This window comes from Triticum dicoccoides, chromosome 4A (genome assembly GCF_002162155.2).
Source record: "Triticum dicoccoides isolate Atlit2015 ecotype Zavitan chromosome 4A, WEW_v2.0, whole genome shotgun sequence".
Lineage (NCBI taxonomy): Eukaryota > Viridiplantae > Streptophyta > Magnoliopsida > Poales > Poaceae > Triticum > Triticum dicoccoides.
Genome location: NC_041386.1, coordinates 611,480,820 through 611,507,738, shown reverse-complemented (window position 1 = coordinate 611,507,738; position 26,919 = coordinate 611,480,820). Strand labels below are relative to the sequence as shown.

General features: G+C 46.9%; 4 protein-coding genes and 1 pseudogene across 4 annotated transcripts; 1 reads left to right on the top strand and 4 right to left on the bottom strand.

Moving 5' to 3' along the window:
- Positions 1–1,423: 1,423 nt before the first annotated feature.
- LOC119287319 (transcriptional repressor ILP1-like) lies at positions 1,424–4,725 on the bottom strand. The gene has a single exon (XM_037566845.1). It carries the CDS (start codon positions 4,531–4,533, stop codon positions 1,639–1,641), a length of 2,895 nt encoding a protein of 964 aa, XP_037422742.1. The 5' UTR covers positions 4,534–4,725; the 3' UTR covers positions 1,424–1,638.
- Positions 4,726–4,952: 227 nt separating this feature from the next.
- Positions 4,953–7,167, top strand: LOC119287320. The gene is made up of 2 exons (XM_037566846.1): positions 4,953–5,132; positions 6,205–7,167. Exons 1-2 carry the CDS (start codon positions 5,042–5,044, stop codon positions 6,879–6,881), a joined length of 768 nt encoding a protein of 255 aa, XP_037422743.1. The 5' UTR covers positions 4,953–5,041; the 3' UTR covers positions 6,882–7,167.
- Positions 7,168–7,460: 293 nt separating this feature from the next.
- Positions 7,461–9,708, bottom strand: LOC119283811 (annotated as a pseudogene).
- A 4,983-nt stretch (positions 9,709–14,691) lies between these two features.
- On the bottom strand, positions 14,692–19,006 carry LOC119283810 (chaperone protein ClpB1-like). The gene is made up of 6 exons (XM_037563208.1): positions 18,797–19,006; positions 17,921–18,655; positions 15,804–16,144; positions 15,419–15,698; positions 15,003–15,200; positions 14,692–14,892 (listed from the first exon to the last, which is right to left on the bottom strand). The coding sequence occupies exons 1-6, from the start codon at positions 19,004–19,006 to the stop codon at positions 14,692–14,694; spliced, it is 1,965 nt and encodes a 654-aa protein (XP_037419105.1).
- A 5,869-nt stretch (positions 19,007–24,875) lies between these two features.
- On the bottom strand, positions 24,876–26,337 carry LOC119283809. Its single transcript, XM_037563206.1, has 3 exons — positions 26,257–26,337; positions 26,007–26,192; positions 24,876–25,687 (listed from the first exon to the last, which is right to left on the bottom strand). The coding sequence occupies exons 1-3, from the start codon at positions 26,335–26,337 to the stop codon at positions 25,016–25,018; spliced, it is 939 nt and encodes a 312-aa protein (XP_037419103.1). The 3' UTR covers positions 24,876–25,015.
- Between the last annotated feature and the right edge of the window lie 582 nt (positions 26,338–26,919).

The window sequence follows — 26,919 nt, the reverse complement described above, 5'->3', positions numbered from 1 at the left end:
TTTTGCGGGGAGAGCACCTCAAGTTTCGGCATTGATGTTTCCTCGAACACAAATGACTCCACTTCCACTTCCACTTCGCTCTCAAACTAACTCTGAGTACCAAGAGGCTTGTGAATAGCCCGCTCTGGAAAATGTACCTCGGTGTATTCTAGCTTGATCTTCACAAGATTCCGGAGCACAATGATCCATTCTGGCAATTTTCTCAGCCAGCCGTGCAGCTTCAGGCTCCGGAGATTTTCTGGAGGTGAGATTACTATGCCTTGCAGGCAGTCATATAGATCTCTTTCTGCTGAATGCACCGTGAGAGATTCAAGGCTGCGGTGACCTGAAATGGCCCAACAGAACTCCAGACTATTATCCTTGTCGATGCCAAACACTCCTAACTTCAAATACACTGTGTAGTACACCATGTCATGAAAATTCCCACCCCCAAAATCCCTACCACCCTGCTGTCCCAATTGTTCGTCGAGTTCCTCCCAAATTGCCTCCTCGTCCCCATCTTTCGTTTACGTCGCTTGATAGAGGCGCAACCTGCTAGGGCTCAAGGTGGGCACGACTCGCGTCACCATCAATGGTCACACAAGACATTGAGTCTGTGAGACATCAGTGCCTAAAGAACCAAACCCTAACGAGTAATCAGAACATCGATCTCTAGATTGAAACGGATTCGGAACCAAATGCAATTCATGTACCATGTCAAGGAAAAACTAGCTAGCAAGCTTCTCTGTTTCGGAAGGTCTTCAAGATGCATTTCTAGCCCTTTAGTATCATCTTTGATTCACAAGAACTGTATTCAGCGGTAGCAGGATGCCATGCATGGTCTTGTATGCAATGCAGGAATTAACAGAGTCACAAGTGTGGCGTGGGAGAATATCATCAGGCTGCCAGCAGCAAAACAGGCAGGCACACAGGGTTGCTGGTGGCCACTGCAAACTGCTCCTGGGTCAGCGGCACACAAGAAAAAACATCATTCAACATCAGATGTGAGGAGAAGCTTGTTGCGGTATCTTTTTATTATCAGTGGGGAAACAGCAAACATGTGCCTAACAGAAGATGAGAATTGATGATAGCCAACATCTTTGGGAAACCAGGCATCGGATAATCAACTCCAAGAATTGTGTATTTTGCATGCCCCACTTCCCCAGACCTGGACTAAACATAAAGCCATTTCCATAAATGCTAGGACTAGGACCCACAGCTCATGTCTGAAAGTCCGATCTATTTTACCAAGCTGGCTTATCAAACTATATCAAGGAATGTAAGTTGACTTGCATGAGCCAAAGCCAAACTCTTATCAGAATGGTCCAAAACTTCATAACACACAAAAGCAAGCTTGCATGAAAGATGTCCAGTAATAATAATGTAATGCAGAAAAGTGCTGGACATATATATGCCTTATCAGTCAGTTAACTGACGTTGGCCATTACTGAGAAAGACAATGATTCCTGAAATCCAGAAGCACCATGAAAATTGCACCAACATGCATGTAACTGTAAGATTGGACTAGGTACTCATGATCATTTGATGTACAGAGATAATTAGACATTACAACATTCCCGTGAACCAAAAGGATATCGAACCTGCTTGCCGCCTTCAAACAAAAATGGAATTCTTGTTCTATGTCAAGGGAACAACTAGCTAGAGAGCTTCTCTGATTTGGAAGGTCTTCAAAATATTTCTAGCCTTATCGTACTCGTTCAGCGCCACCAATATGTTCTTCAAACGACGAGCCAGCCCACGTATCTCTTCTTCACTAACGCCTGAAATGTGTCTACTCTTGAGCTTGTTTGATAGTTCCAACACGAAATCTGTGAAAGGCTCCAGCTTCTTGTTTGGTGAAGACCAGACTCCTGAAAGTGATGCGGCTATCCTTTCGGCCCTTGTGACCGCATCATGGACTTCCAGAATGATACTTTTCATATGAGGAAGAATCTTTCCTATCAATAGCTCTTCTAGAGCAAGTTTCTCCAGGGCATCTACTGCAAGGACCTTTTTCCACAGACACACATTTTTAAGCAGCCGTGTGGCCACTCCGAATCTGTATGCAGCATACTCAGCAGCACCTGGCACAGTCCTTGTCAGCATTGATCCCCAGGCTGGTACTGACACGTCAGCAATTGCCTCAGTCAGACGACTACACACCGTCGCCAGCAGTTGATGCAAAGCCTTGCTTGTTACCGGCACATAGTTAATCACCATAAAAGTTGCATCTACAGCATGTTGTGTTCTTTGCGTGCTCAAAATGTCCCAGCAGTGCTTAATACGGTGGTGCAGGACAGGAAGGGCTACCTTTTCCGCTAGAACTTGAATGAGGTTCAGATCTAGATCATTAGGGTCAGCACTGTCTTCATCTTGCACTCCATAACCCACAAGAACGTTAGTCCACTGCATGTCAAAGAAACTAGTTGTTTCATGGAGAGGGTCCCAATTCAGAAGCTCCAGCCTCACATACGGGGTAAACACAGATGGCACACTTAGTGACACATGAGCATCTCGGTAGGCCAAAGGATATTGTGTTTTCCAGCCTTCAAATTTGTCCTTGACAATTGTAAGGCTCGAGTATTCCTCTGCAGCATCACTGAATACAGCATCAGCAGTCTTGAGCAACTCATCACGGCTGGACAGGTAAGCACTGGTGTCGGTGTCACTCTCATCAGTGCTTAGCTCACCTTCAATGTGCTCAGTAGCACTCTTTCTTGCAGAAGACAATCTTTTGGATTCGGATCGAGCTTTTCTTCGCCTCCTGTTCTCTTCCCTGCGCTTAAGATCCATACGCTTCTGGAGGTTGATATCTCTGCCAAACTCATCCAGCTCCGGTGGTAGGTTAGCGCTTTCCCTGGCAGCAGTTGCTGCTGCTTGTGCAGCATGCGATGCAGCAGACAGATTAGCTGAGCTCGGTCCTTTGCTAAGAACAGATATTGCTGCACTCACCGCAGCTTCAATCACACCTGACTCATCAGCAAAATCGGCAGCCCGCCTCTCTGAAACAGCCAGTGCCCGATTTTCATGCAGTTTCTGCATGTGCTCCTCCAGCTCCTCTATGAAGAATGCCTTATCATTCAAGAAATCACACATGACAGAAATATAGTTCCGGAGCTCCTGCATATACACAAACTTCTTCTCTGCATCCTGCAAGCCACCCTCCAGGCTGGAAATCTCTGAAAGGGCTTCATTTAGATGTGTGTCGGTCCTTGCTAAAGAATCAACTGTTGTCTTGTGGCTTTCCTTGAGCTTTCTGATGTTCTCCTGCAGGGCTTTGCTTGCTACATCAGCTTGCTGAGAGATGGACAAGAACTCTGCACTACCCGATGCAAAAACAGATGCCCCAGGCACAACCCCGCTAAAGGAGGGCTGATAATGAGGACCCCCCGAGTACCCAGACGGCTGCGGCTGAACCTGCTGCCTCGCAGCCGAAACACCGTTCGTTGCTCTCTGAGCAGAAGAATCGTCCATCCTATTACCAAGCGCCTTTTTGACCTGCGCTTCCTCCCACTTCCTTTCTTCCTCCTCCTCGTCATCAACCTCATCATCCTCAACCTCCATAAACCTATCTTTCATAGCCCCCAAACTGGCAGCAGGGCCCCTATTATTGATCCCCTGAAACACTCCTTTTGAGCTCCTCTGGCCATCACTCGTCTTCTCAGAGTACATGGCAATCCTACCCTCCATCTCATTGTCCTCTTCATCGCTGGACCCGCCAGCCGCGTCCCTCCTGCTGCTGAGCACACCGCCACCATCAAGGGAGATGAAATCAGGCGCCGCATGCCTCGGCTGTTGCAGTTGCTGCCGCTTTGCCCGGATGGCTTCGATAGTCGCCTTATCAGGTATCAGTGGCCCTTTGTCCTCATCTTCTCCATCATCCTCGGCCTCCTCTTCAGAAACATTATCTTCAACCTCGTTCGGCAATGGTCTCCGTGGCCCAATGCTGGCCTGTGCCATAGGTTTCACCAGACCTTTGAGAACAACCACTGGCTCCGCCGGAGCTGCTTTACCGGCAGCGGTGGGACCAGACGAGGTGCTGGCCGCAGCTCCAGCCAGCCGCTGGTGCCGGGACTCAGCCGCCGCCGGAGGAGGGGGAGGAGGCGGCGCCGGAGCCCGCATGAGGCTCCCAGGGAGCGGGCGCGCGTTCTTCTGGAGCTCCCGGAGGCGCTCGGGGGTGTACTCGCCAGCATGGCTCTGGAAGTTGGACGGCTTGGGCGCGGGAGCCGCCGCGGCGACGGCCGGCGAGCTCCGGGCCCGGTCCCTGGCGGGCGTGACGCGGTGGAGGGCCGCCGCGGCCGGGGAGGCCGTGCGCGCCTGGCGCACCGAGGCGGACGGGCGGCGGCTCCGCTGCTGCGCGAAGGGCCCCTCCTCGGCGTCGTCCTCGTCCTCCTCGTCGTCGGCGAAGCTGAGGCGGCTGGCGCCCTGCGGCCTGGGCTTGGGCGGGGGCTGGGCCTTGGCGGCGGGCCTGCTCGCGGGGCCGGCCTCCTCGGCCTTGCCCCCGTCGTCGTCGTCGTCCGCGCGGCGGCGGAAGTTCTTGCGGTGGCTGCTCATCCCGGCACCGCGAGGCGGAACCGGGTCAGGCGGGGGGAGGGGGGGTGGATGGAGAAGGCTTGGATTTGAAGTTGGTAGCTAGGCTGAGGGCGCGGGGATCTCACCGGCGGTGGGCGGCTAGGGTTCCGGCGCGGCGCGTCGAGGAGATCCGGGTGAGAGATAGAGAGTAGGCCAGCAAAAGAAAACCAGAGTCCAAGTAGGGTCCGGACCCGGCAAGGAACCGGCTTCATGTCGTGCTGGGCTCTCTCTCAGACTTGGCCTGCTACCAGCCCAGCTGACAGCCCATATAGCCAGGCTCTCAGACCCGGTAAGGAGCCGGCTGCCTGCTTGCCGTTCATAGCCCATATAGCCAGGCTCAGTTCAGCCCAGGCCTTTTTCTCAAAAAAAAAAAAGTTGAGCCCAGGCCTGGCCAGAGCGTCGTCATTCTCATTTCCCCTGCTTCCAGAACACCACCACTCCCCACGGACGACTCTTCTCGCCGCGCAAACCCTAGCTAGCTAATTCTCCCATGGCGACGGCGAGGCTGCGATCCGCGTCGGCGTCCTCCCTCCGCGGGATCCTCCTCCGCCACTGCTCCGCGCCCCCGCGCGCCGTCTCAGGTTCCCCCCCACCCACCGCCTCCTCCCCCCGTGGCCGTCCCCGGTGTGATAATGACTAGTAGTAGATTTGATCCGCATGGTGCTGTGTAGCTTCGACCTGAGACGATTTGGTGAGACGTGTGACGCGATTCTGCTGCGGAGTGGTCAGCCCCCTGGTTTGATTAGGTGTTACAATTAGTGATTCTCGCCAGTGGGCGCTGAGCTGCTGGTGTCATCCGGCCCGCCTAATTGATCTTCTGTAAACTGAGAATTGCTGGTGTAGGTTGGTTAAATTGTTACAAGGGCATGCGATCTGAGGTGGTTAGGAACAGCACCCTGTCCTTCATTTTACCGACAACTGCGCCTTGCCCCCCCACACACATTGGTGTTGCTGTGCTTACGCCGGTTGGAGCTCACAAGGAAAATCTGCGATCTAGTAGTCCACTCTTCTTTCTTTACAGATGCTGCGCACGAGCAGAACCACCTATATCGCTATGGCGTGGCTAACATGCAATTTCCCCTTTTACTGGTCTATCATCACAACATGTATGCCTATTTGCGTGTGTTAGGAAACACGATGGAGGTCACAGGACTGATGGTATGCTTCTGTTGGTGTGGTAATTGATTTCCTTGTTTGGTTTGCTAGCTGGAGCACTGTATCAGTGCTGAACTGCTGCTGTTATCTGACTGGTTGGTGCATTATGGGCCACTGGGTTGTGTATAACCTGAGAACTGGTGACGTAGTAAGTTGTTTAGGCCCTGAGCAGGAGCACCTCTTATGTTGTTCACTATCACATAGTTGCAGTTTGGCAAACACAGCTAGTAAATATTCTACTGTTTTGAAGTGCTTGTACGAACATGTGTGTGAATGTCTTGAAATTATTTTGTCAAAAGAAAAATGTCTTGAAATTATGGCATGTGCCATTTCCCCTTATGTGTTGCCTTGAGATGTGTAGCGCCCTGAATTGAAGATGAAAAGCAAGTAGCTATAACAGGTTTACTGTGTCAAAGTGCATCTGTTGGATAACCAAAGTGAATCTTGTACTGTCTTGCATGTATCCGTTGGATAGCTCATTGCCCTTTGCTTTGCCAGATTTTCAGGTTCCTGGATCTGCAACATGGAGGCATTTCTCAACATGCAGGCCTAACCCTCTTGCAAAAGGGAACAGCTTTGGCTCAATGGCTTCTCTGTACAGCCAGACAAGATGGGCTTCTCAAGCCACTGCTGTGAAAGAAACTGACCCCAGTGGCGGCAAGATAAGCATTGGGCCCAAATCCAAGCAGATCAAGGAGGAGGACAAAGATGATGGACTGGTTTATCAGGGACCGATATCATCAACCATCAAGAAAGTGAAGCTTCTGTCCCTGTCCACCTGCTGCCTCTCTGTGTCGCTAGGCCCTGTCATAACGTTCATGACTTCGCCCGACATGAATGTGATCCTCAAGGGAGGAGTCGCATCCACCGTGATCTTCCTCAGTGCCACAACAACCGCAGCCCTGCACTGGTTCGTGAGCCCCTACATCCACAAGCTGAGATGGAGGCAGGGTTCAGATAGCTTCGAGGCGGAGATAATGTCATGGCTGGCTACACCCCTGAAGAAGACGATCAAGTTTGCTGACATCAGGCCCGCAGAGACTAACCGGCCTTTCGTCACCTTCAGGGCCGACGGGAACTTCTACTTCGTCGACGCCGACCACTTCCCCAACAAGGCCTTGCTGGAGAGGCTCACGCCTAAGCTCCCCAACGAGTCCGCGTTCAAGAACTTGTGATGGAAGCTACTGTTTTGCCCGCATTCGTGCTCTTGAACCTGGCTGAGCTATCGAGTCCTTTTTCCTGTAGCTAATACTTGTGAGAATTTGTGGTATAAGGTATCGCCGTTGTTTTTAGTTCAGTACGGAGATTTGTGAATCGCTGGCGTGGAATATTTTTAACTCCTGGACGATTTTGAATAAGTAGCAGCAACATATCCCTCTTTTGTGATTGCCAATTTAGATTGGCAGTGGTATCTATTTGCAGATTCTCTTGAAGCTAGGGAAAACATTGTGCGACTTGTTATCTATGGTGCCTACATACTCTTGATCGATTAGCATGATTACCACAACTTTCTCTGCTTGCATTTGAGTATGATATTGCGAGATTGAGCCCTTCATCTCTACAGATTCATGTATGGTGTCTGCTTCGTCTTGCAACTTCATCAGAAACAAAGCTACCAAAAGCTATCTTACACACACAAATAGAAAGAAAAAGAACAGTCATCCTGTGATGAATGCGTGCGTCTGAATTAGTTTCAGGATAGCTGCATGTTTTTCCTGCTTCAAAGTTCAAACCGAGTCTGCTGCGCTTTCCTTCTACGCAACTTGGTACTTCAACCCCTTGTTGTCGTTGTCAGCGTCAACTGAGATCGTCGAGCCTTCATCAGCTTCCCCACTGACCAGCATCTTGCAGATAACCGTGATTACATTCTTCTCGACCCACCTCTTTATAGGCCTCGCACCGTACATCTGCATGACACAAAGTATATGTGGTTATATATTACCACCCAATATGTACATGAAAAAAGTTCGCTATTTCAGAGACTGAGCCGCATGGTACGATTCACTGGAAGAAGATGCAATATACTTATTGGGTCATGTGATTCCGACAAAATAACATCCAATGCGGCGTCCCTTAAAACTAGAGAGATGCCCTTGCTGGCTACTCTAGCAATGGCGTCCTTCATCTGGATATTCACAATCTCCTTCAGCTGGTGGTGCGAAAGCGGCTCAAATATCACAATCTCGCTCAGTCTGTTGAGGAATTCAGGCTTGAAGTATTTCCGAACCTACAAACATACATGACACTGGATCAGCAAATGGCTTGGTTTTATAGGGCTATTTATGTTTCACTCACATACCTGTTTCATGAGGAGTTCATGTGCCCCTTTCGTCGCGTTTCCTCCTGTTAGGTGCTCTGCCCCTAGATTCGAGGTCATAACAATGACTGTATTTTTGAAATCTACGTTCTGGCCTTTACCGTCAGTCAGCACACCATCATCAAGTAGTTGAAGGAAAACATTCAGCACCGAGTAATCTGCCTTCTCCACCTCATCGAAAAGAATAACAGAGTATGGGCGTCTTCTGATTTTCTCCGTCAGTTGTCCACCGTCATGGTAACCATGATAGCTTTGTGATGCCGTGAAAGAAACACTCCCATTAGTAAAACTAAATAAAAAGTATATATATAATGTAACGTATGAGAGCTCATATATTATGACTAAACCTTGGGGGTGCTCCAGTGAGACGCATCACCGAGGATGAACAACTATATTCTGACATGTCGAAGCGAACCAACATCTTTTCGCTGCCAAATAACTGCTCGGCGAGAGCTTTTGCAAGTTCTGTCTTTCCAACACCAGTTGAGCCTAGAAAGAGGAAGGAGCCCACCGGTTGGCCACCTCTAGCAAGGCCAACCCTGGAACACAACACGTCATCTGCAACCAAATCGACCGCCTCATTCTGACCTACTACTCTCTCATGCAATCTGTCTGCTAAGTGCATTAACTTGACCTTCTCATCTTGATCAGCCTGAGTTAAAGGAATCCCGATCCACCGGCTTACCACCTTCAAATAACAACATGAGCTTAACGGCTTAACTCCTATCTTCAATAACAAAATTTGTTGAAAATGGCGTGACAAGCACACATCCCTTACCCATGCCATAAGATCCGGGCCAATAATTGCTTTTGCTTTCCGCTCGACGGAGGTGCAAGCCTCGTCTATTAGATCAATTGCCTTATCAGGAAATTGACGACCTACGGCATGAATGAAACCCATTAGTTTTGCTCAAAGGTAAATCTTACGCCGGAAAACCAAGCTTGTAAAATTCTATAAGCTTGTCTCACCGGTGATATAGCGGTCAGCGAGGTGCACGGCGGCATCAACAGCAGCATCCTGGATTTCCAGGCCATAGTGGTTCTGATACCGCTGCCTGATCCCCTGCAGGATGGTGGCTGTAGCCTGTGTGGTCGGCTGCTCAACGTGCACCTTCTGGAACCGCCGCTCGAGCGCGGTGTCCTTCTCTATGTGCTTCCGGTACTCGTCGAACGTGGTGGCGCCGATGCAGCGGATGCGGCCACGGGCCAACGCTGGCTTGAGCATGTTGGCGGCGTCGTGCCGGCGCTGGTAGTCGCCGGCGCCGATGAGCGTGTGCATCTCGTCGATGAAGAGGATGATCTTGCCGCCGGAGGCCTCGGCCCGCCTGATGACGGCCTTCATGCGCTCCTCGAACATGCCGCGCCACTGCGTCCCGGCCGGCCACCATGGCCGCGAGGTCAACTTCCACGAGGCGCGCGCCGGCGAGCTGCCTGGGCACCTTCCCGGCGGCGATGCGCTGTGCGAGGCCCTCCGCGATGGCCGTCTTGCCCACCCCCGCGGCGCAGTTCTTGGTCCGGCGGCAGAGGATGCGGACGAGGCGGTCGATCTCGTCGTCGCGGCCCACCACGGGGTCGGCCCTGCTGGCGGCGGCCGTCATGTCCTTGCCGTAGGTGTCCAGGGACAGGGAGGTCCAGTAGTTGTAGAAGCTCCACGCCGCGCAGCACACGGCCGTCGCTACTCCGGAGACGACCATGGTCTGCATTAGGCTAGACATGTTTCTCTCGCCGGCCGCTGAGGAGAGAAGGGAGGAGGAGCTGGACGACGGCGAGCGCGATAGATAGGAGACTTGATTAATTTGGGCTGACGTGGGAGAGGGGCTACGAATGGTGCATGTCTACCATCCAATATTGTTTCGTGTACTACTATATGGAGGAGTTTTTGGAAGAAAATGGTATGTCGATGTGATGCGAGTACATTCCAAATAGGAAAATGTCTATTTCTTATCTCTCAACTATTGGAGTATTTTAGTTTTGGTACTCTAAAACCTGACACCCACAATTTTCATAGTTTTAATGTATTTTGGTTTAATAGATAAATGGAGGTTCCAAATCAGATTGGGAACTCCATAAATTTTCCCCGCAAAAAGAAGCTTCCATAAATTTTCAAATGAGAAGAGGACAAAAGTAAGAAAGCATAGAAACATTAAAAAAAAGCATAGCAATTGTTTCCGGAGTAATGTAGGGTACAGGTTGGACCCGTCTGATCTATGATTCACTTCATCGATGACGGTTATTGTTCTCGTGTGCTAGTCCTTTGGGGCCTTAGCACGACGACTCCCCGACATCTACTACAACAAGGGTTTCCCTTCTCCGGCGAGGGAGGGGCAATGAAGACGGCGCGCCTTCTGCTCGCTCCAGTGCATGTAGTCGTCGCTAGATGGTTTTACGAACATGGATGCAATTTTTATTACTTCTCATATTAGTTTTACGCCTAGCTCTTGTATCGCCATGATGTTTAATGAATAGATCAGAGGTTTTACTCGTAAAAAAACTTAGTCTTATACAATACTTAGAATGTTGGGGTCAAACGGTAAATGATATTAATTTTATTTCCCATATTAGTCTCACCGCCACCACCGGCCTCCCACTCTATATTGTGCTACAAGACTTAGCTGACCCTAGACCCGCAAAAAAAAAAGACTTAGTTGACCCTTATATAACATCGAAGGCGAAAGCAAATGGTTTTTGTCTTGGTCCACCCACCTCTTCGCCCGCCCAACTCACCGCATGTCCTCATCGACGCTGATGCACACACGACCAATCTAGCTCTCCAAAGCTTAAATTTACTTTGAAAAATTTAAAACAATGAATTTGAAAAATATTAACAGCAGTATAGAAAAGTTATTGCAATTAAAAAATGTTCATAGCTTCTAAAAAATGTTGCTAACAATGAAAAACTGTTCCTGCTTTTCAAAAAAATGTATGTGAAATTTTGGACAAATGTGTATACAATGAAATTTTTTTTGTGTAGTATAATTTTTTCGTACCATATAATAAAATTTAGGTGACATTTTAAAGAAATATTATCTCATTTCTAATTAATGTGTTTGACATTGAAAAAATTGTTATACAAAATTTAAAAAGTTTGCATAAGTTAAAATATATATTTTCATATTAAGAAAATGTATGTAAGTTTTGAAGAAATATTCATGTGTTTAAAAAATTTCCTTTTAATTTAAAAATATTTAGACCATGTAAAATTATTGTTCTCTTAGTTCTAAATAACCGTTTATTACCCCCAAAAAATGCTCAATGCATATTTAAAAATATTGACTATGTATTCTAAATAATGTTTAAAACATGATTTCATAATAAATATGCACCGTGTTTTTAAAAGATGTCCAACGTGAATAAAAATATGTTTCTTGTGTACACAAAAATGTACATTGTGTACTGGAAAAAGTTAACATGTGGTGAACAAAAAGGAATGAGATGAAAACGGACCAATAAACAAAGAAAACCAACAAAAACCGAACAAGAAACAAAGAAAACAAAAAACAAAATTAAAAGTGAAGAAAACCAATGCAAAAGAATCACGAGCGAAGAATTGGTTATTTGAACTAAACGAGACCCTCGAGCACAACACGTTTACGAGGATGGTTGTGCCCCTTCGGTCGATTTGGTATGTGAGGAGACAAGCAATACATGAAGGTTTCCTAGCGCTGGCTAGCCTCATCTGATGGAGTGCTCAAATTGTATGTCCAGATCTACTGGTATGTTGCCGTTGTGTATTGGAAATATACGCATGCAGGGATGCGCTGGCACTAGCGGGAGGACCTGTTGGAATGACCAACTTTGTATCTGTTCGTATTGACAATGACAAAGTACAAGCCGCTGGTCAGGATCAAGTTAACGTTACTTCGTTAACTATTGTTTATTTTTTTGAGGGGACTTCGTTAACTATTGTTAAGGATGTATACTATATGCTGGAACATATTTACGGCCGAGTTACGCCGGCAAGTATAAGTATGCGCTGGTTAATATAACATGCACGCATGCTGACACAATTGATGGTTTAACATGAAGTTTTCATATGGCTTTGGCTTGGACCGGGAGAAAATCAAGCTAGATGGACGCATGCATGTACAAGGAGTCCAAAACAGGCACGTACATCCAAAGTATATATTCTTCCTTCCTCACGTGAGCTGTGGAGATTCATCTAGAAAAAGGTACGGCATCGTGCACACACAGGAAAATTATTCGCTTGGGGGATCAACGCTGAATTGGAGGCATAAAATCAGCAGCTGCCATATTCTGTGAGAAAGGAGTTTGCTGGAAGAAGCTATTTCTTTCCCTCCGCGATCTTGGCTGAGGTCCACCGTAGTTAACCAATCAAAGCTACATCGTACAAGAATTTAGTTGTGTTTTTTTTTGGTAATTCCTAGTTGTAAAAGGTGTCCTGTTTCTAGACATTTTGGTGTGCGTGCGTGAGGGCCTTAGGCCAAGTTTGAGTTGGCTATAGAAGCCACAAGGCGTCATGTAAAAAGGGAGGACATTTTGGAGTTTAGACAGCGTCATGTATAGACTATGAAGTGGCCCTCTTCAGGTTCGTTGTTATTTATATTGTGTGAATTTTTTGCGTGAAAGTTGCACTTGGCTTGAGGTCCGCCGTTTGCGACGGGTTGCACGCTGGTTTCGTCTACTTTGACAGGAGGTTCCTCGTGTGCCAAAAGATTGTCCGTTGGTCGTCGTTACCCCTACTTCAAGTTACACATACTGCTTGTGTAGTTGGGAGTATTTTTCATGGATGGATATTGAAGGTTATTGTATCGTAAAAGATCGGGCCAAATCAGCGGCGCGTCCGAGTTTGTGCTCTCATCAAAATATGGAACTTGTATTACTAGGGGGCCAATGCGAACATATATATGATGTATAAGAGGAAGCCAAAAGGTTAGAATACAAAAAGGTAAAGACCATCATCAATATAACTCTAACACCCCCCTCAAACTCATGGTGAATCCATGACACTGAGTTTGGAAAGGTGAAATCGATGTTGCGTTCTAGTCTGGGCCTTCCGCTTACTGTAACTTAGAAGGCAAATAATGAAGAATAACAACATGATGCTGCACAGCGGCGCGCACATAAGAAGCATTGGCACTAATATGCTTGGTAAGCTCATGCTTCATGGGGTTCCGTGCAATACTGATAGCACTTGTACTGTCGGACAAGAGGGTGATAGGTGTAGTAATAGAAACACCAAAAATCCTCCGGTAACCATCATAATCAAGTCATCTCTGCCGTCTGAAGAGCCATAACTCTTAACTCGGCCCCCACACTTGAACTGGAAACTGCAGTTTGTTTCTTCGTCTTCCATTCAATGAGAGAATCACCAAGAAAAACACAGTAAGCAAAAAGTGAACGATGATCCGAAGGATCACTAGCCCACACAGCATCCGAATAGGCCTAGAACTGTAACGAGCTGGAAGGGAGGAAAAGACGATGAGAGATCGTGACACGAATATATCATAGAACATGAAGAAGATGACTATAGTGAACTGAAGTGGGAGCAGAAACAAACTGATTCGGAATATGGACATGATAGAAGATATCTGGATGAGTGACAGCAAGATAGACAAGAGTCCCAATAAGGCGACGATAACGCGTCGGATCAGAAAAGAGCTCACCGTCAGAAGCACAAAGGTTAACACTGAGCGCCATAGGAGTCTCAACAGTGCGGTCATCATTAAAAGCCGCACGAGCAAGAAGATTCTGGATATATTTTTCTTGGGAAATAAAAAAGCCATTCGAGGTGGACGAAACCTCAATCCCAAGAAAGTAACGAAGAGGACCAAGATCATACATAAGAAAGTGCTCACTAAGACGAGCATTGACAAACGCAATGTACTTAGAATCATCGCTAGTGATGATCATGTCATCAACATATAGAAGAAGAAAGTGCGACCACGAATAGAAAGGTGGACAAACAACGCTAGAATGAGCATTGAGCGAAAAACCAGCTGTAGTGACCACAGAGGCAAAACGCTCAAACCAAGCTACATGTACAAAGATTGAAGGTGACTTCAGACGGCCTAGGAATGGTGAATGATATAAACGATGGGACAGTAGGTTCTCACTCGGCTATTGTACATGAAATAAAGAATCGTAGAACTAGTTTTACTTTGTGTTCTTTTGTCCATCGCTAAATTTGCCTATAATTTAGGCATAGGTACACATGTTTGGTTGAGCAATCCTCATGATGTGATACTGGTACCTATGAACATTGTTATCAATCAATAAAGTGGTGAGATTTCTTTAGAAAAAGTATAACTACTGTAACTACAACTTTCACTTTCTTCAGAAGGAAGTTGCTGGTCGTGATGTTCCATTTTCACATCCCTGATTCGCAGAGCATTTAAAACAGACAATATGACAGACCGATACGAGAGTCAAGTTGAATTCATCGATGTGAGAATGGGGTTATTTAAGGATGAATTATACAAAGATGTTCTGTGTTGACATTCATAGAGAATAGAACAATGCATGCAACAACAACATCCATAAGCAAAGGCAATGCAGCAACGGTGCCATGCATCAATTCGAAAGAACACACCCTGCTACTGACTTGCACAAATGCATGGTCCGAACGGAATTAAACGGAAGTTGCAAGATATACACACAGAATCATTCAAATCAAGCTGTGCTTACGCCGTTCTTTTTCAAAGCGTTAATCAATCATAGGTGTTCCTCTTGCCCCCTGCATCTACATTATTGTTCTTGTTCACCACTCGAAACTCCAATCCTTTCCAGTCAATGGCAGCGTCGATGAAGATCGTCGATCCTTTGTCAGCTTCTCCTTTGACCAACATCTTGGAGATACTTATCATGATATTCTTCTGCACCCACCTCTTTATGGGTCTAGCGCCGTACATCTGTGACAAATTAAAAAATATGATTAGTTATTGCCAAGTCAGGTTCATTATTACTTGGCTCAAATGAGTTTGATGATACCATTATTTTGGAAACAATATTAAGTACTCACTTGGTCATATGACTCTGACAAAATAACTTCCGGCACATCATCGCTAAAAACCAAAGAGACGTCCTTGCGAGCTACTCTAGCAATGATACTCTTCATTTGGATGCTCACGACCTCCTTTAGTTCGTGCTGCAAAAGTGGCTCGAATACCACGACCTCACTTAGTCTGTTGAGAAGTTCCGGCTTGAAGTATTCCCGAACCTACATCAACAAACACATACGATGAGTGAATCAGCGATGAGACTTAGACCATGTTCGGAGTTCCACCAGCTCCGCGAAATCCCGGGAGCTGCGGAGCTAGGAAACAGGCGCTCCGTCAATTTAAAAAGTAACTCCACGCGCTCCGGGAGTGGAGTTGTGCAGTGGCGGTTCTCCAAACAGAGCCTTAATTATATCAGGGATATTTATCAGTCACAAACTTGTTTCATGAGAAGGTCTCGTGCAGTTCCCTTCACGTTTTCTCCCGCTATTCTTGGTGTTATGTGCTCCGCTCCGACATTTGATGTCATAATGATGACTGTGTTCTTGAAATCCACATTCCGGCCTTTACCATCGGTCAATACGCCATCATCAAGCAGCTGGAGCAAAACATTCAATACCGAGTGGTGCGCCTTTTCCACCTCATCGAAAAGGATGACACTGTATGGCTGTCTCCTAACTTTCTCAGTTAGTTGCCCACCTTCTTCGTAGCCATAATAGCTGTAAATTAAATGATATTACATAAGCAACTGAAATTAGCACTACAAACAAATTAAAACATGCTATTTGAATGTTCAAAAAACACATAGTATAAACAAACCAAACCTTGGTGGTGCTCCAATGAGACGCAGGACAGATCCGGGGCTAACATATTCAGACATGTCAAAGCGAATCAACATCTTCTCGTCGTCAAATAGCTGCTCGGCGAGAGCTTTTGCAAGCTCTGTCTTTCCAACACCAGTCGGACCCACAAATAAGAAGGAGCCTATTGGTTGACCAGGATGATCAAGACCGGCCCTAGAACACAACACCGCATCTGCAACCAAATTGACAGCCTCATACTGTCCAACTACTCGCTCATGCAATCTGTGTGCTAAATGGACTAACTTGACCTTCTCCTCTTGATCAAGTGTAGCTATAGGAATGCCTGTCCATCGGCTCACAACCTTGAATATATACAATCTCTCCCTAATAATAAAGCACGGATTGGGTCACCGGGTTCACCGTCGCGCCTTTTTTTGCAAAAAAGCACTTACAATTCTGAGTAATTGAACCCGCAGTCCAGTAAATTAATAAAAAAAACGTTTCGCACTGCTCCTTCGGGGCGAATCTGCAGCCCGCTGAGACCCATATCGGGCCTTGGGAAATTCATCCGAGCCCGAGCTACGCCAGTACCCCGCCACCCGACCGCGCCGGTCGGACCTCCTCCACCTCGCCTCGCCGCCGGCGACCGGACCCTGGCCGGACCAGCGGATGAGCAGCGCATCTCTCTCTCTCCCTTCCTTCTTCTTCATCTCTCTCTCTCTCCCTTCCTTCTTCTTCATCTCTCTCTCTCTCCAGGACGCCAGGAGCTCCACAGCCGCCGCCACGAGTCGTCCGTGCTCGGATCCGGCGAGATCCGGCCGCGGGCAACCCATCCCCGCCACTCCTACGCTAGATCTGCACGGCCCCTTGCCGTCCCCGTCGGAGTTTGCCTCGAGCGCCGCCGCAGGCCACATCTAGCCTCTGCCCTCGTTCGAGGAGAACGACACGACAGCCTCTGCTGCTCGCTCGTGTGGGCCGCGTGACCCTTCAAGGCCCAGCACAGCGCTCGCGCCCAAGCCCAGCCTCCTTGGCCCAGCTGAGCAGCCACCATGTTCTCAAAAAAAAAAAAAAGCTGCGCAGCCACCTCATGGATGGCTGTTAATTAAAGCTGATTGGATTGTCTCAAAAAAACACTAAAGTTAAAAAAGTGCTTCTGTACGCCCAATATTTGCTAGGAAAAATGTGTCTGCACATCCATAAAAGTAGGGACAAATGTATGTGCGCGACTAGAGCAACGTCGCCACGAAAAAAAGTAGAAGAAGATAATAAACCTGACAAATATGAAAATCCAAGTACATACCAAATTTCAATAAATTAAAAAGAAAAAATCCAGCAAAAACAATTTGTTTTTTTTGCACGTAATTGTCTTCCTTTTGATCTTTCACATACAAACATGAAATTTGACGAAAATTCGCACAAATATACTACATTTTTATACTTTTTGGATAAAAATATGTTTCTAAAAATGACTACAATGTGCCCGTGCTCCAAAGTGACTTTTCGGATTAATCAAAAACCCTACATGAAGTATGGTTAAAAAAGTGAAGTGATGTAAATGTGGAATCACCACGGGGCATACATGATACTAATATGATACTGTGATACTAATATTTGACGTATCAGAATTGTTTAACTCAGGAGCAAAATATTGCAATAACACATGCAAAAATAACTATGTCTAAATCACAATAGAAACTTTTCATTATTTTTTGGTCATATGCTATATTTTTCTACGAACAAAAAAAATTTCACTCTTACTTTTCAGCTCGACCCACTAGCGCCTGTCACCAAAGTACAAGGAGTCGGGACTTGGAACTGTGTGCGACACAAACTCTGCTCTTTTCTCTGTTATATTAGCCAAAGATGGGGGATCTTTGGACAGCGCTCCTAATATTTATTTTGTTTCTCGTGTAGTAGTGTGGAGGATTTCAAGGAGTTTCTTGATGATGTCATGTCTGGTGATGGGCCATGGGGAGAGGAGGAAGTCTTGAGCCATTGGGTTAGTGAAGTGAGGTTTTTTATCTCCCGTTGCAACGCACGGGTATTTGTGCTAATAAAACAAATTGAAATACACGTGACACAGGCATATATCTGTCAAAATAATGGACATATATATAAATTTTAAGAAGTATGGCTACCTGTGCAATGTGATCCGGACCAATAATCATTTCACTCCCCTCTAGGCTTGTGCAAGCCTCGTCAATGAGATCAATTCCCTTGTCAGGAAATTGTCGACCGGTGACATAACGGCCAGCGAGCTGTGCAGCGGCAACAATTGCAGCATCCTGAATTTCCAGACTATGGTGCTCTTCGTAGCGCTGCTTTAGACCACGGAGGATGCCAATGGTGGCCTGCTCGCTCGGCTCGTCGACGTGCACCTTCTGGAACCTCCGCTCGAGGGCGGGGTCCTTCTCGATGTGCTTCCGGTACTCATCGAACGTGGTGGCGCCCACGCAGCGGATGCGGCCACGGGCCAACGCAGGCTTCAGCATGTTGGCGGCGTCGTTTCGGCGCTGGTAGTCGCCGGCGCCGATGAGCGTGTGCATCTCATCGATGAAGAGGATGATCTTGCCGTTGGACGCCTCGGCGGAGTTAATCACGTTCTTCATGCGCTCCTCGAACATGCCACGCCAACTGGTCCCTGACACCATGGCCGCGAGGTCGACCTCCACCAGGCGTGCGCCGGCGAGCTGCTTGGGCACCTTCCCCTCGGCGATGCGCTGCGCGAGGCCCTCGGCGATGGCCGTCTTGCCGACCCCAGCGGCGCCGACAAGCGCGGCGCAGTTCTTGGTCCGGCGGCAGAGGATGCGGACGACGCGGTCGATCTCGTCGTCGCGGCCGACCACCGGGTCAGCCTCGCCGGCCGTGACCGCCTTCTGACTCATGTCCCGGTAGTAGGCGGCGTTGTGGCCGGAATTTCGTTCGTCATCGCGGCGCACCACCGGCACCGGGTCGACCTGCTTGTCATCGCGGCGCACGGGCTCCACCGGGTCGCGCTGTTTGCTGGCCAAGGCCGTCATGTCCCGGCCGTAGGTGCGCAGGCAGGTCTTGTACCTGTAGTACCTCCACGCCCCGTAGCACACGGCCGCCGTGGCTCCGACGCAGGCCATGACTTTGATCTCCTCCAGCGCTAAGCCGAGGAAGGTGGAGCTGGACGATGCGCGCGGCACGTAGGTTCCCAGTACAGGATCGTAAACTTGGCATGCACACGACGCACGAGACATTGGCCGCGGCCAGGAGGAAGAAGAAGACATTGTTGGTTGACGCACACGCAACAGACAGCGTTCGCTGCATCGATGCTTGGAGTTAATTGCACAGAAGTACCACAATTCAGGCATCACATGCAGATTGGTACCACGATTGCTAATTTTTGCGTGTCAGTACCAACATTGGTCCAAATTTTTGCAAATTGGACTAAAACGCGTATTTATACGTATTGACGCCCGATCCGACAGGTCGGGCCCACCCGTCAGGTGCCACGCTGGCCAATCGGCGCGTGCCCGCGTGCTGACTAGGACGAGCCGGTGCGCTGCTGTCCTAACCGGCCCGGTCGCACTAGCTCCAGCCCGGCCGCACCATTCCCCTCCCCCTCCTCCTCCTCGCTCGAACCCTAGTCCATGGCGTTGGCGATTCCGCCAGTCGGCGGCGAGGGCGTCCACGGCGTCGGAGAGATGCCGTTCTGGCCTCCTAGCGGAACGGTTGGCGTCGACGGGGATGGCGGCGACGAGTCCAGCTCCGCGTACTCGACCGACGACGAGGAGTCGATGTTACTCACCATGGAGCAGCGGTTGCGGTTGGCGCATCAGTGGGTGGCGAACCCTAGCAGCAGCCATGAGTTGACGCATGGACTTGGCGGCGTGCTGTAAGTACCCTTGTCCTACTCCTCTGATTCATCCAATTGGGCATTTTTAGGGTTTGTTCATCTTCTGCTTTATCTAGTTGGGGATTGGGTTTTATCCAATTGAAGTGACTAGACTAACCTAGTAACATAGTGTATTGCACTCTCAATTTAGTTCAATTACTGTGGCTCTCCAAATTGTTCTGTACTGTCTGGTACTGTAATTTAAGCTGTTTTGTACTTTACTGTTGCTCTCCAAAATTTGCTTTTGTGCTAAATTAGTAAATAATAGACTTACAGGTTACTTCAAAATTGTAATGTACTGTACTGTTGCTCTCCAAATTAAGAGTAATTATAATAAATAAATGAAATTTAACTTTTTCTGTAGTTTGGATGCCGACATTTGGCAAGTAAGGATCCATTTTGATGCAAGAGAACCATTGGAGATGAAGCTGTGTGGTTCATATATTACTTATCTGAATTTGGTTGCAGTGATGGAAACCCAAGGATTTAATGCATATGATTGTTTGTTTCACATTGAAAATCCATCTTTAGGAGAGAAAGGGCTGGATTTGGTAGACAGTCATGCAGAATTACATATGATAAAGAGGAAGATCCAGGACAAATTGGTGCTTAATTTGCTAGTCAGGGCTTGTCCACCCCCTGATACTGATTTTGAGAGGCAGCATTTTGAAAAGCCAGACTTGTCCACTGTGGTGTACCAAGAGCCTGTTGTTTATGATCTGAGTGAGCCTCCTATCTTAGCTGTTGATCAGGAAGGAGTAGTCTTTGAGAGTCAATGTAGCACACATCACCCTGTTGCTCCTGCTGGTGTTTGCACACAAGAAAGCAGAAATGCAACTAACAAGTTGAAAGCAGAAGAAGAAGAAGAGGGATATCAAGGATTTGAGGCTTATGAGGACAGTGATTCCTCTGATGAGGATGGTCAAATTGGAAGTTACCCTAATTACATGGTTGATGAAGAAGATGTAGAGGTGGAAGAGGGAAAGAGGCAGAGAGAGCTAGAAGTACAAGAGGAAGAATCAGATGATGATCAATCAGAAGAGGAAGAAATGCTGCATTATGAGGGTGACACTGAAGTTGAGGACCCATTTGAGGTAGAGGAAGATAGGACTTTTGAACAAGAAGAAGAAACTATAGTTGAACCTGTAAAGAAGAAGCAGAAGCTGCCAGTTAGAAGAGGCCCAACCACTAGGTCACATTGTAGTGAGCTACCAGAGGTTGAACCTGATTTCAGACCATCATCAGATGAAGAAGAGGAGGGGTTGTTGAGGGAGAGTGATGATGATGGTTTTCAGCCACTCTCTTTTGTCCTACAAAAGAAAAGGAAGAGTAGGGCAAAGAAAAGGCCTCCTAGGAAGTGGTACAATGAGAAAATGGAGCAACCACATGAGCAACTGTGTATGAAGTTGTGTTTTAGGGATCAACATCAATTCAGAGAAGCTTTGTTGAATTTGCACATCACCCAGGCTAGGAATTTCAGGTATCACAGGAATTTAGATCAGAGGATAATTGTTGAGTGCACAGATAAAAAATGCCAGTTCTTAATGGTGGCAGCAGTTATAAAAGGGGAGAAAACATTTGTAATTAAGAAGATGAGACTAGAGCACACTTGCCCTAGTACCACTGAGACCACCAGGGTTAGTGCTAAGTGGCTAGCACAGAAATATGAGCATCTCTTTAGATCTGATATAACTACTGGTATTCAGACTATAATTGATGCATGCAATGAAAAATATGGTGTAGATGTGCCCAAGTGCATGGCATATAGGGCAAAGAACATAGCTATTGATGCTGTGTTAGGAGATCACAGGAAGCAATATCCTAGGCTTAAAGACTATGCTCAGACTGTCATGGACACAAACCCTGGGAGTAGAGTAATAGTCACTACTGTTACTCCAGTACCTAATGCAAAAATACCCCACCCAGGCCCAAGATTCCATGCCACGTTTTTTTGCCTTAATGGAGCAAGGGAGGGGTTTCTCAATGGGTGTAGGCCTTTCATTGGTTAGTTCTTGAACCTTGTGTGAACCATTTACATATTGTAGAGTACTCCATATTGTATCTCACTTGGAAATGTTGATTATGCAGGTGTTGATGGATGCTTCATTAAGCTCACTACAGGTGCTCAACTACTTGCTGCCACTGGTAGAGATGGCAACAACAACATATATCCACTGGCATTTGGCATAGTTGGTCAAGAGGACACACTTAGTTGGTGTTGGTTTCTACACCAACTGAAAATTTGCCTAGGGGGAGAAGTGGGCAAGTTTGGAACTTATACTATAATGTCAGATAGACAAAAGGTATGTGTTTGCATATTTCATTCTGTTTTGAACAAGTGTTTGCATTAGCTTAGATTTTCAAATTGTTTGTAGCTTAGACTTGTTAAATTGTTTGTGTCAGGGGTTATTGAATGCAGTGAATGCTGTGTTTCCAAGTTGCAACCAAAGATTCTGCCTTAGACATTTATATGCAAATTTCCAAAATGCTGGGTTTAGGGGTGAAGATCTTAAGAAGTGCATGGATAATGCTAGCTATGCCTACAATGAACACAAATTTAATATTGCAATGAATGATCTTAGAGCTGAAAGTGAGGAAGCTTGGGAGTGGCTTACTGCAATACCAAAAAAAACATGGGCAAGGCATGCATTTGACACAAACTGCAAGACTGACTTGGTAGTGAACAACTTGTCAGAGGTGTTCAACAAGTACATTCTAGATGTTAGGAGAAAACCTATAAGGACAATGTGTGATGGGATAAAAGATAAGCAGATGGTGAGGTGGCACATGAAGAGAGAGAGTGTAAAGGAAGCAAGATGGGAGATAACACCTCATTACAGTGAGAAGCTAGAGATTGAGAAGGAGAGGGCCAGATACTGCAAGCCAATACAGGCAGGGGTCAACTTATGGCAAGTTACAAGTGGGCAGCAAACACATGCTGTCAACCTGGAACTTGAGACTTGTGGATGCAGGAAGTGGGACCTTAGTGGCATACCTTGCAACCATGCCATCTCTGCAATAAACAAGGCTAAAAGGAAACCAGAGGATTATGTCAGCAAATTCTTCAAGAAAGATTTTTATGCTGCAGCTTATGAACCAATGATCTTTCCTGTGCCTGGTGAGCATGATTGGACAAGGACCCCTGGTCCAGACATAGAACCACCTGCATTCAAAATCAAGAGAGGAAGAAGGAAAGAAAAGAGGATCAAGGGCAAATTTGAAGTACCAAAGCCAAAAGAAACTTCAAGAATGGGGACCATAACATGTGGCAATTGTGGTCTCCAAGGGCATAGGTACACAAACTGTCTTAAATAGTTGAAGCCTGAGCTAGCTTTGAGGAAGAATAAGCATGTGGTAATAATTTTTCACCTTCAAATATACTAATGTTTTCTTTCTTGTACATTTCTTTCTAGCATTATTAACCGTTTCCTTTTCTTTGCAAGGCTAATGCTCCTACACCACCATCATCTGGAAGACAACCAAGACCTGCTGCTTCTGCTCCTACACCACCATCATCTGGAAGAAGAGGAGCTGGCAGAGGAGCTGGCAGAGGAGCTGGTGCTACTTCTACTACAACACCACCATCTGGCAGAGGAAGAGGAGCTGGCAGAGGAAGAGGAGCTACTACTTCTACTACAACACCACCATCTGGAAGAGGAAGAGGAGCTGCTACTTCTACTACACCACCACCATCTGGAAGAGCTGGAAGAGGCAGAGGAAGAGCTGGAAGAGGTGCTCCAATGCCATTCATTGCCCCAAGGCAATATGCTGACATTCCTACTGATGGCACACACACTGGATGGATGTCCTACTTTACTGCTAGCATGGGAGGTGGAGGAGCCATGTAATGTGAAATATTGTGGTGTTATTTTGGTTAAACTTGATACTTGAGGTGGAGTACTGGTGGAGTACTCTAGTAATGTTGAACTTGATGCTTGTAATGTTGAACTGGATGGATATGTGGTTGAACTTTAGGTGATTATCTGAATGTTGAACTTTAGTTGGTTATCTGAACTTGCTATTGGGTGCTGGTAATGTGAGTTGATTGTGACAAATCAGTACCACATTTGCAGATAATTGTGACAAATCAGTACCAATTCTGCTGCTAGCTGTTGCATGTCAGTACCAATATTGGGGCATCACATAACATGCAGTACCACATTTGGGGATTCTGACATGTGGGCCATCCACCTTTCCTACTATTAAAGTGTGACAGCACAAGATCTCAGAGGAGTGTGGGGACAAAACTAGGGTTCATCCGCGCAGCCAAGGAGAAATCTTAGAGGCGCTGACTGGGGCAGGCGGCGGAGATGTCGTGGTCATGCAGTGCCGGGTCCGCTCCCGGATTTCGTCGAGCTGCAGGAAGGAGGGGGGAGGAGTCGCGCTCGCCGGTGCGCTACCGCGAGAACCCAATGGCATACGAGCCTCCGGTGATGTGCCACTGCTCAACTCCGAGGAAGGCGCCAAGATGGATCTCCTGGAGCAGGCAGAACCCTGGTAGGAGGTACTACAGCTGCATGGATGCTATGGTGAGTGCTGTTTTTTTCCCTAATTTTCTTCCTCTTTCTTCTGTGCAATAATTTTTGGCAGCATGGTGAATTTGCTTGTGTATCTTAATAGCACGGTGGCTGTGGATTTGTGCAATGGCATGACGATCCATTGCCCACATTCTGGAGTGAGCTCATTGGGGATCTGCGTGATGAAGTATGGAGGCTTAAAGGTGCAACTGTTACTAGATCTGAAGATCAATTTCCAATCCTGACTCCAAGTGAAGATGATGGCACAAGGAAAGCCATGTTTCTGTCTCTGCAAACTCAACTCAGAGAGAAGAATGCAGAGATTGCAGGGATTAGGGCCAAATTTCACAATGTGTTGTTTCTTTTCACTATATTTGTGCTTGGCTTAGTTGCAGGCAAGATATTAAGTTAGTTAGTTGCTTCAGTTGTAGCCAAGTTGTAATGGATCAAGTTGTAATGGATCAGTGAAGTTATCTTCTGATGCAATGAGATTTAGTGAGTCTTGTTCCTCTTTTATTGCAATGTACTATCTGGTTTGCTGCAACATTGTCATAATGTACAATCTACATAATCAGCATAACCATAGCAATACATAACCATACATAATAAGAAACTGATCCATACATAGCAATACATAACCATTGTTGACAATACATAGAGGAGTTCCACTTCAAATGCATAGTTCATCCTTTTCTCACAAAAGGATGAATAGCATAACTACTACATACATACACAGCCATAGTTCACCATTAGTACAAGCATACAGTACACAACATTAGTTCCTAGATGCTAGGTCATTACACAACCATCATTCCCAAAAGGTCAGCAATGCCACTAATCTCATTTCATCTTCTTCACTTCTCCAAGATGGCTTGAATCCCCCTGAACTTCTCCTTCAACTTTTCATTCTGAAACTCTAACTGCCACTTCTCTTCAATATGCTTTTTATTTCCCTTAAGCAGATCAGCAACCTGAAGCTTCAACTCTAGCTTCTCTTGGGTGAGCTTCTCCTGACACTTAGTTAGCTCTGCATTCTTCAGCTCCAAATTCATACTAGCTTCAGTAAGCACTTGCTTCTCTTTCATTTTGTTCAACTTCAAGTTCTGAATGACTGTTGCTTGAGCTCTTGTCAGGTTGAGCAGCACCTCATACTTCTGAGTAAGTTGCTGGGTCTCTGCATCTTTCTTTGCCATCTCAGTTGCCATCTTTGCCTTCATATCATCAGTCAGTTCTTTTCTTACCTCCTGCTGATATGTAATGGCAGACTGCAGATGCCTGAAATCCACCACCTTATCTTCCTGGAAGTTCATCAGCTCATGCACATCTTGGACTAGCTTGTCATAGTTGGCCTCCAGCTTGTTCTTCTCTTCTGTCAGATGGTGGATAGTGAAAGAATTCTCAAGATTGTCATTCACCCTAGCACTTTTGGCATCTTCAACCATTGCCCATAGCTTCAACAATGCATTCTGCATTGTTGGGGGCCACTGGTGATCAACCCATTCAACAAAGCCACAATTGCTACCTTCCTGCAAAAACAATAACAACAACAAAACAGTTCATACAACAAGTAATTACACAAAATCACTGCAGTTGCCAAAAAGAATGTCTAAATTTAGCATCAGACCACTAAATTTAACAAGAGGAGCAACCACTTGAGTAGCTGACTGACTAGGTTCAGCCATTGTTCTAATGCAAAATATACTCATGCTTGACCTAAATAAGCTACTCTAACCACTATGAATCAAAATGTTGACACCAAGCAGAGTACTCCAGCAAACAGAGTTCAATATGGCACTGACCAAGTAAGAAAAAAAATTAGTATGCCTACAATCCTACAATACATACCGACTGTGCACATGCTAAAAACCTCCTGCCTGTGTCTGTTCCTTCAAAGGCAACAAGCCTCTCAGATGCCATGCCGTGCTTCTCACATGGAGACATCACATCCAGCTCAAGCCCCTTGTAATCTGGATCTTCAATGGTGAAAGGAACCTGCAGAAGCTCGCACAAAGACAATGGCCAAATCAAAACCTAGCGAAATCAACCAAATCAAGAAATCCCAAATATGAAACCCTAACCCTAACCCTGTACTGACCTCGTTGAGACCATCTATGGAGGAAGAATGCATGTACGGGGGGCTAGAATGGCCGTCGCTGCTTTCGTCCTCCAAAACCATGGCAACGGCGGGGCGGTGCGGCGGCCGGCCGGCTGTTGGGACGCGGTCGGCGGCGATGGAGGAAACGAGCGAGGAGGAGGAGGGGGAGGGGAATGGTGCGGCCGGGCTGGAGCTGGTGCGACCGGGCCGGTTAGGACAGCAGCGCACCGGCTCGTCCTAGTCAGCACGCGGGCACGCGGCGATTGGCCAGCGTGGCACCTGACGGGTGGGCCCGACCTGTCGGATCGGGCGTCAATACGTATAAATACGCGTTTTAGTCCAATTTGCAAAAATTTGGACCAATGTTGGTACTGACACGCAAAATTTAACAATCGTGGTACCAATCTGCATGTGATGCCTGAATTGTGGTACTTCTGTGCAATTAACTCCGATGCTTGGGCCCTTTTATGCGTGTCCTACGTACAAGAAGCTAGCTTGACTTCACGAGCAAGATGATTGACCCCGCTTAAGGTAACTTTTCCTACCTAGTTGACTATCACAAGAAGCTTAACTACGCTTTCATGCAAAAGTTAAAAGATCTCTCCCGTGTCACTCCCCGCGTGGGCGGCCCGGGAGCCAACCCTAGCCGCCGACAAACCTCCC

Excerpts from the sequence above, each read along its gene's own strand:
- LOC119287319 (XM_037566845.1), bottom strand. The coding sequence starts at position 4,533 with ATGAGCAGCCACCGCAAGAACTTCCGCCGCCGCGCGGACGACGACGAC.
- LOC119287320 (XM_037566846.1), top strand. The coding sequence starts at position 5,042 with ATGGCGACGGCGAGGCTGCGATCCGCGTCGGCGTCCTCCCTCCGCGGG. Across the intron at positions 5,133-6,204 it reads GCCCCCGCGCGCCGTCTCAG|ATTTTCAGGTTCCTGGATCT; the intron begins GTTCCCCCCCAC and ends TTGCTTTGCCAG.
- LOC119283810 (XM_037563208.1), bottom strand. The coding sequence starts at position 19,006 with ATGTCTCGTGCGTCGTGTGCATGCCAAGTTTACGATCCTGTACTGGGA. Across the intron at positions 15,201-15,418 it reads GAGACCTTCTCATGAAACAA|GTTCGGGAATACTTCAAGCC; the intron begins GTTTGTGACTGA and ends TTGTTGATGTAG. Across the intron at positions 14,893-15,002 it reads TGTCAGAGTCATATGACCAA|ATGTACGGCGCTAGACCCAT; the intron begins GTGAGTACTTAA and ends AATTTGTCACAG.
- LOC119283809 (XM_037563206.1), bottom strand. The coding sequence starts at position 26,337 with ATGGTTTTGGAGGACGAAAGCAGCGACGGCCATTCTAGCCCCCCGTAC. Across the intron at positions 26,193-26,256 it reads CCATAGATGGTCTCAACGAG|GTTTTGATTTGGCCATTGTC; the intron begins GTCAGTACAGGG and ends TGATTTCGCTAG. Across the intron at positions 25,688-26,006 it reads TTTTAGCATGTGCACAGTCG|GAAGGTAGCAATTGTGGCTT; the intron begins GTATGTATTGTA and ends TTGTTTTTGCAG.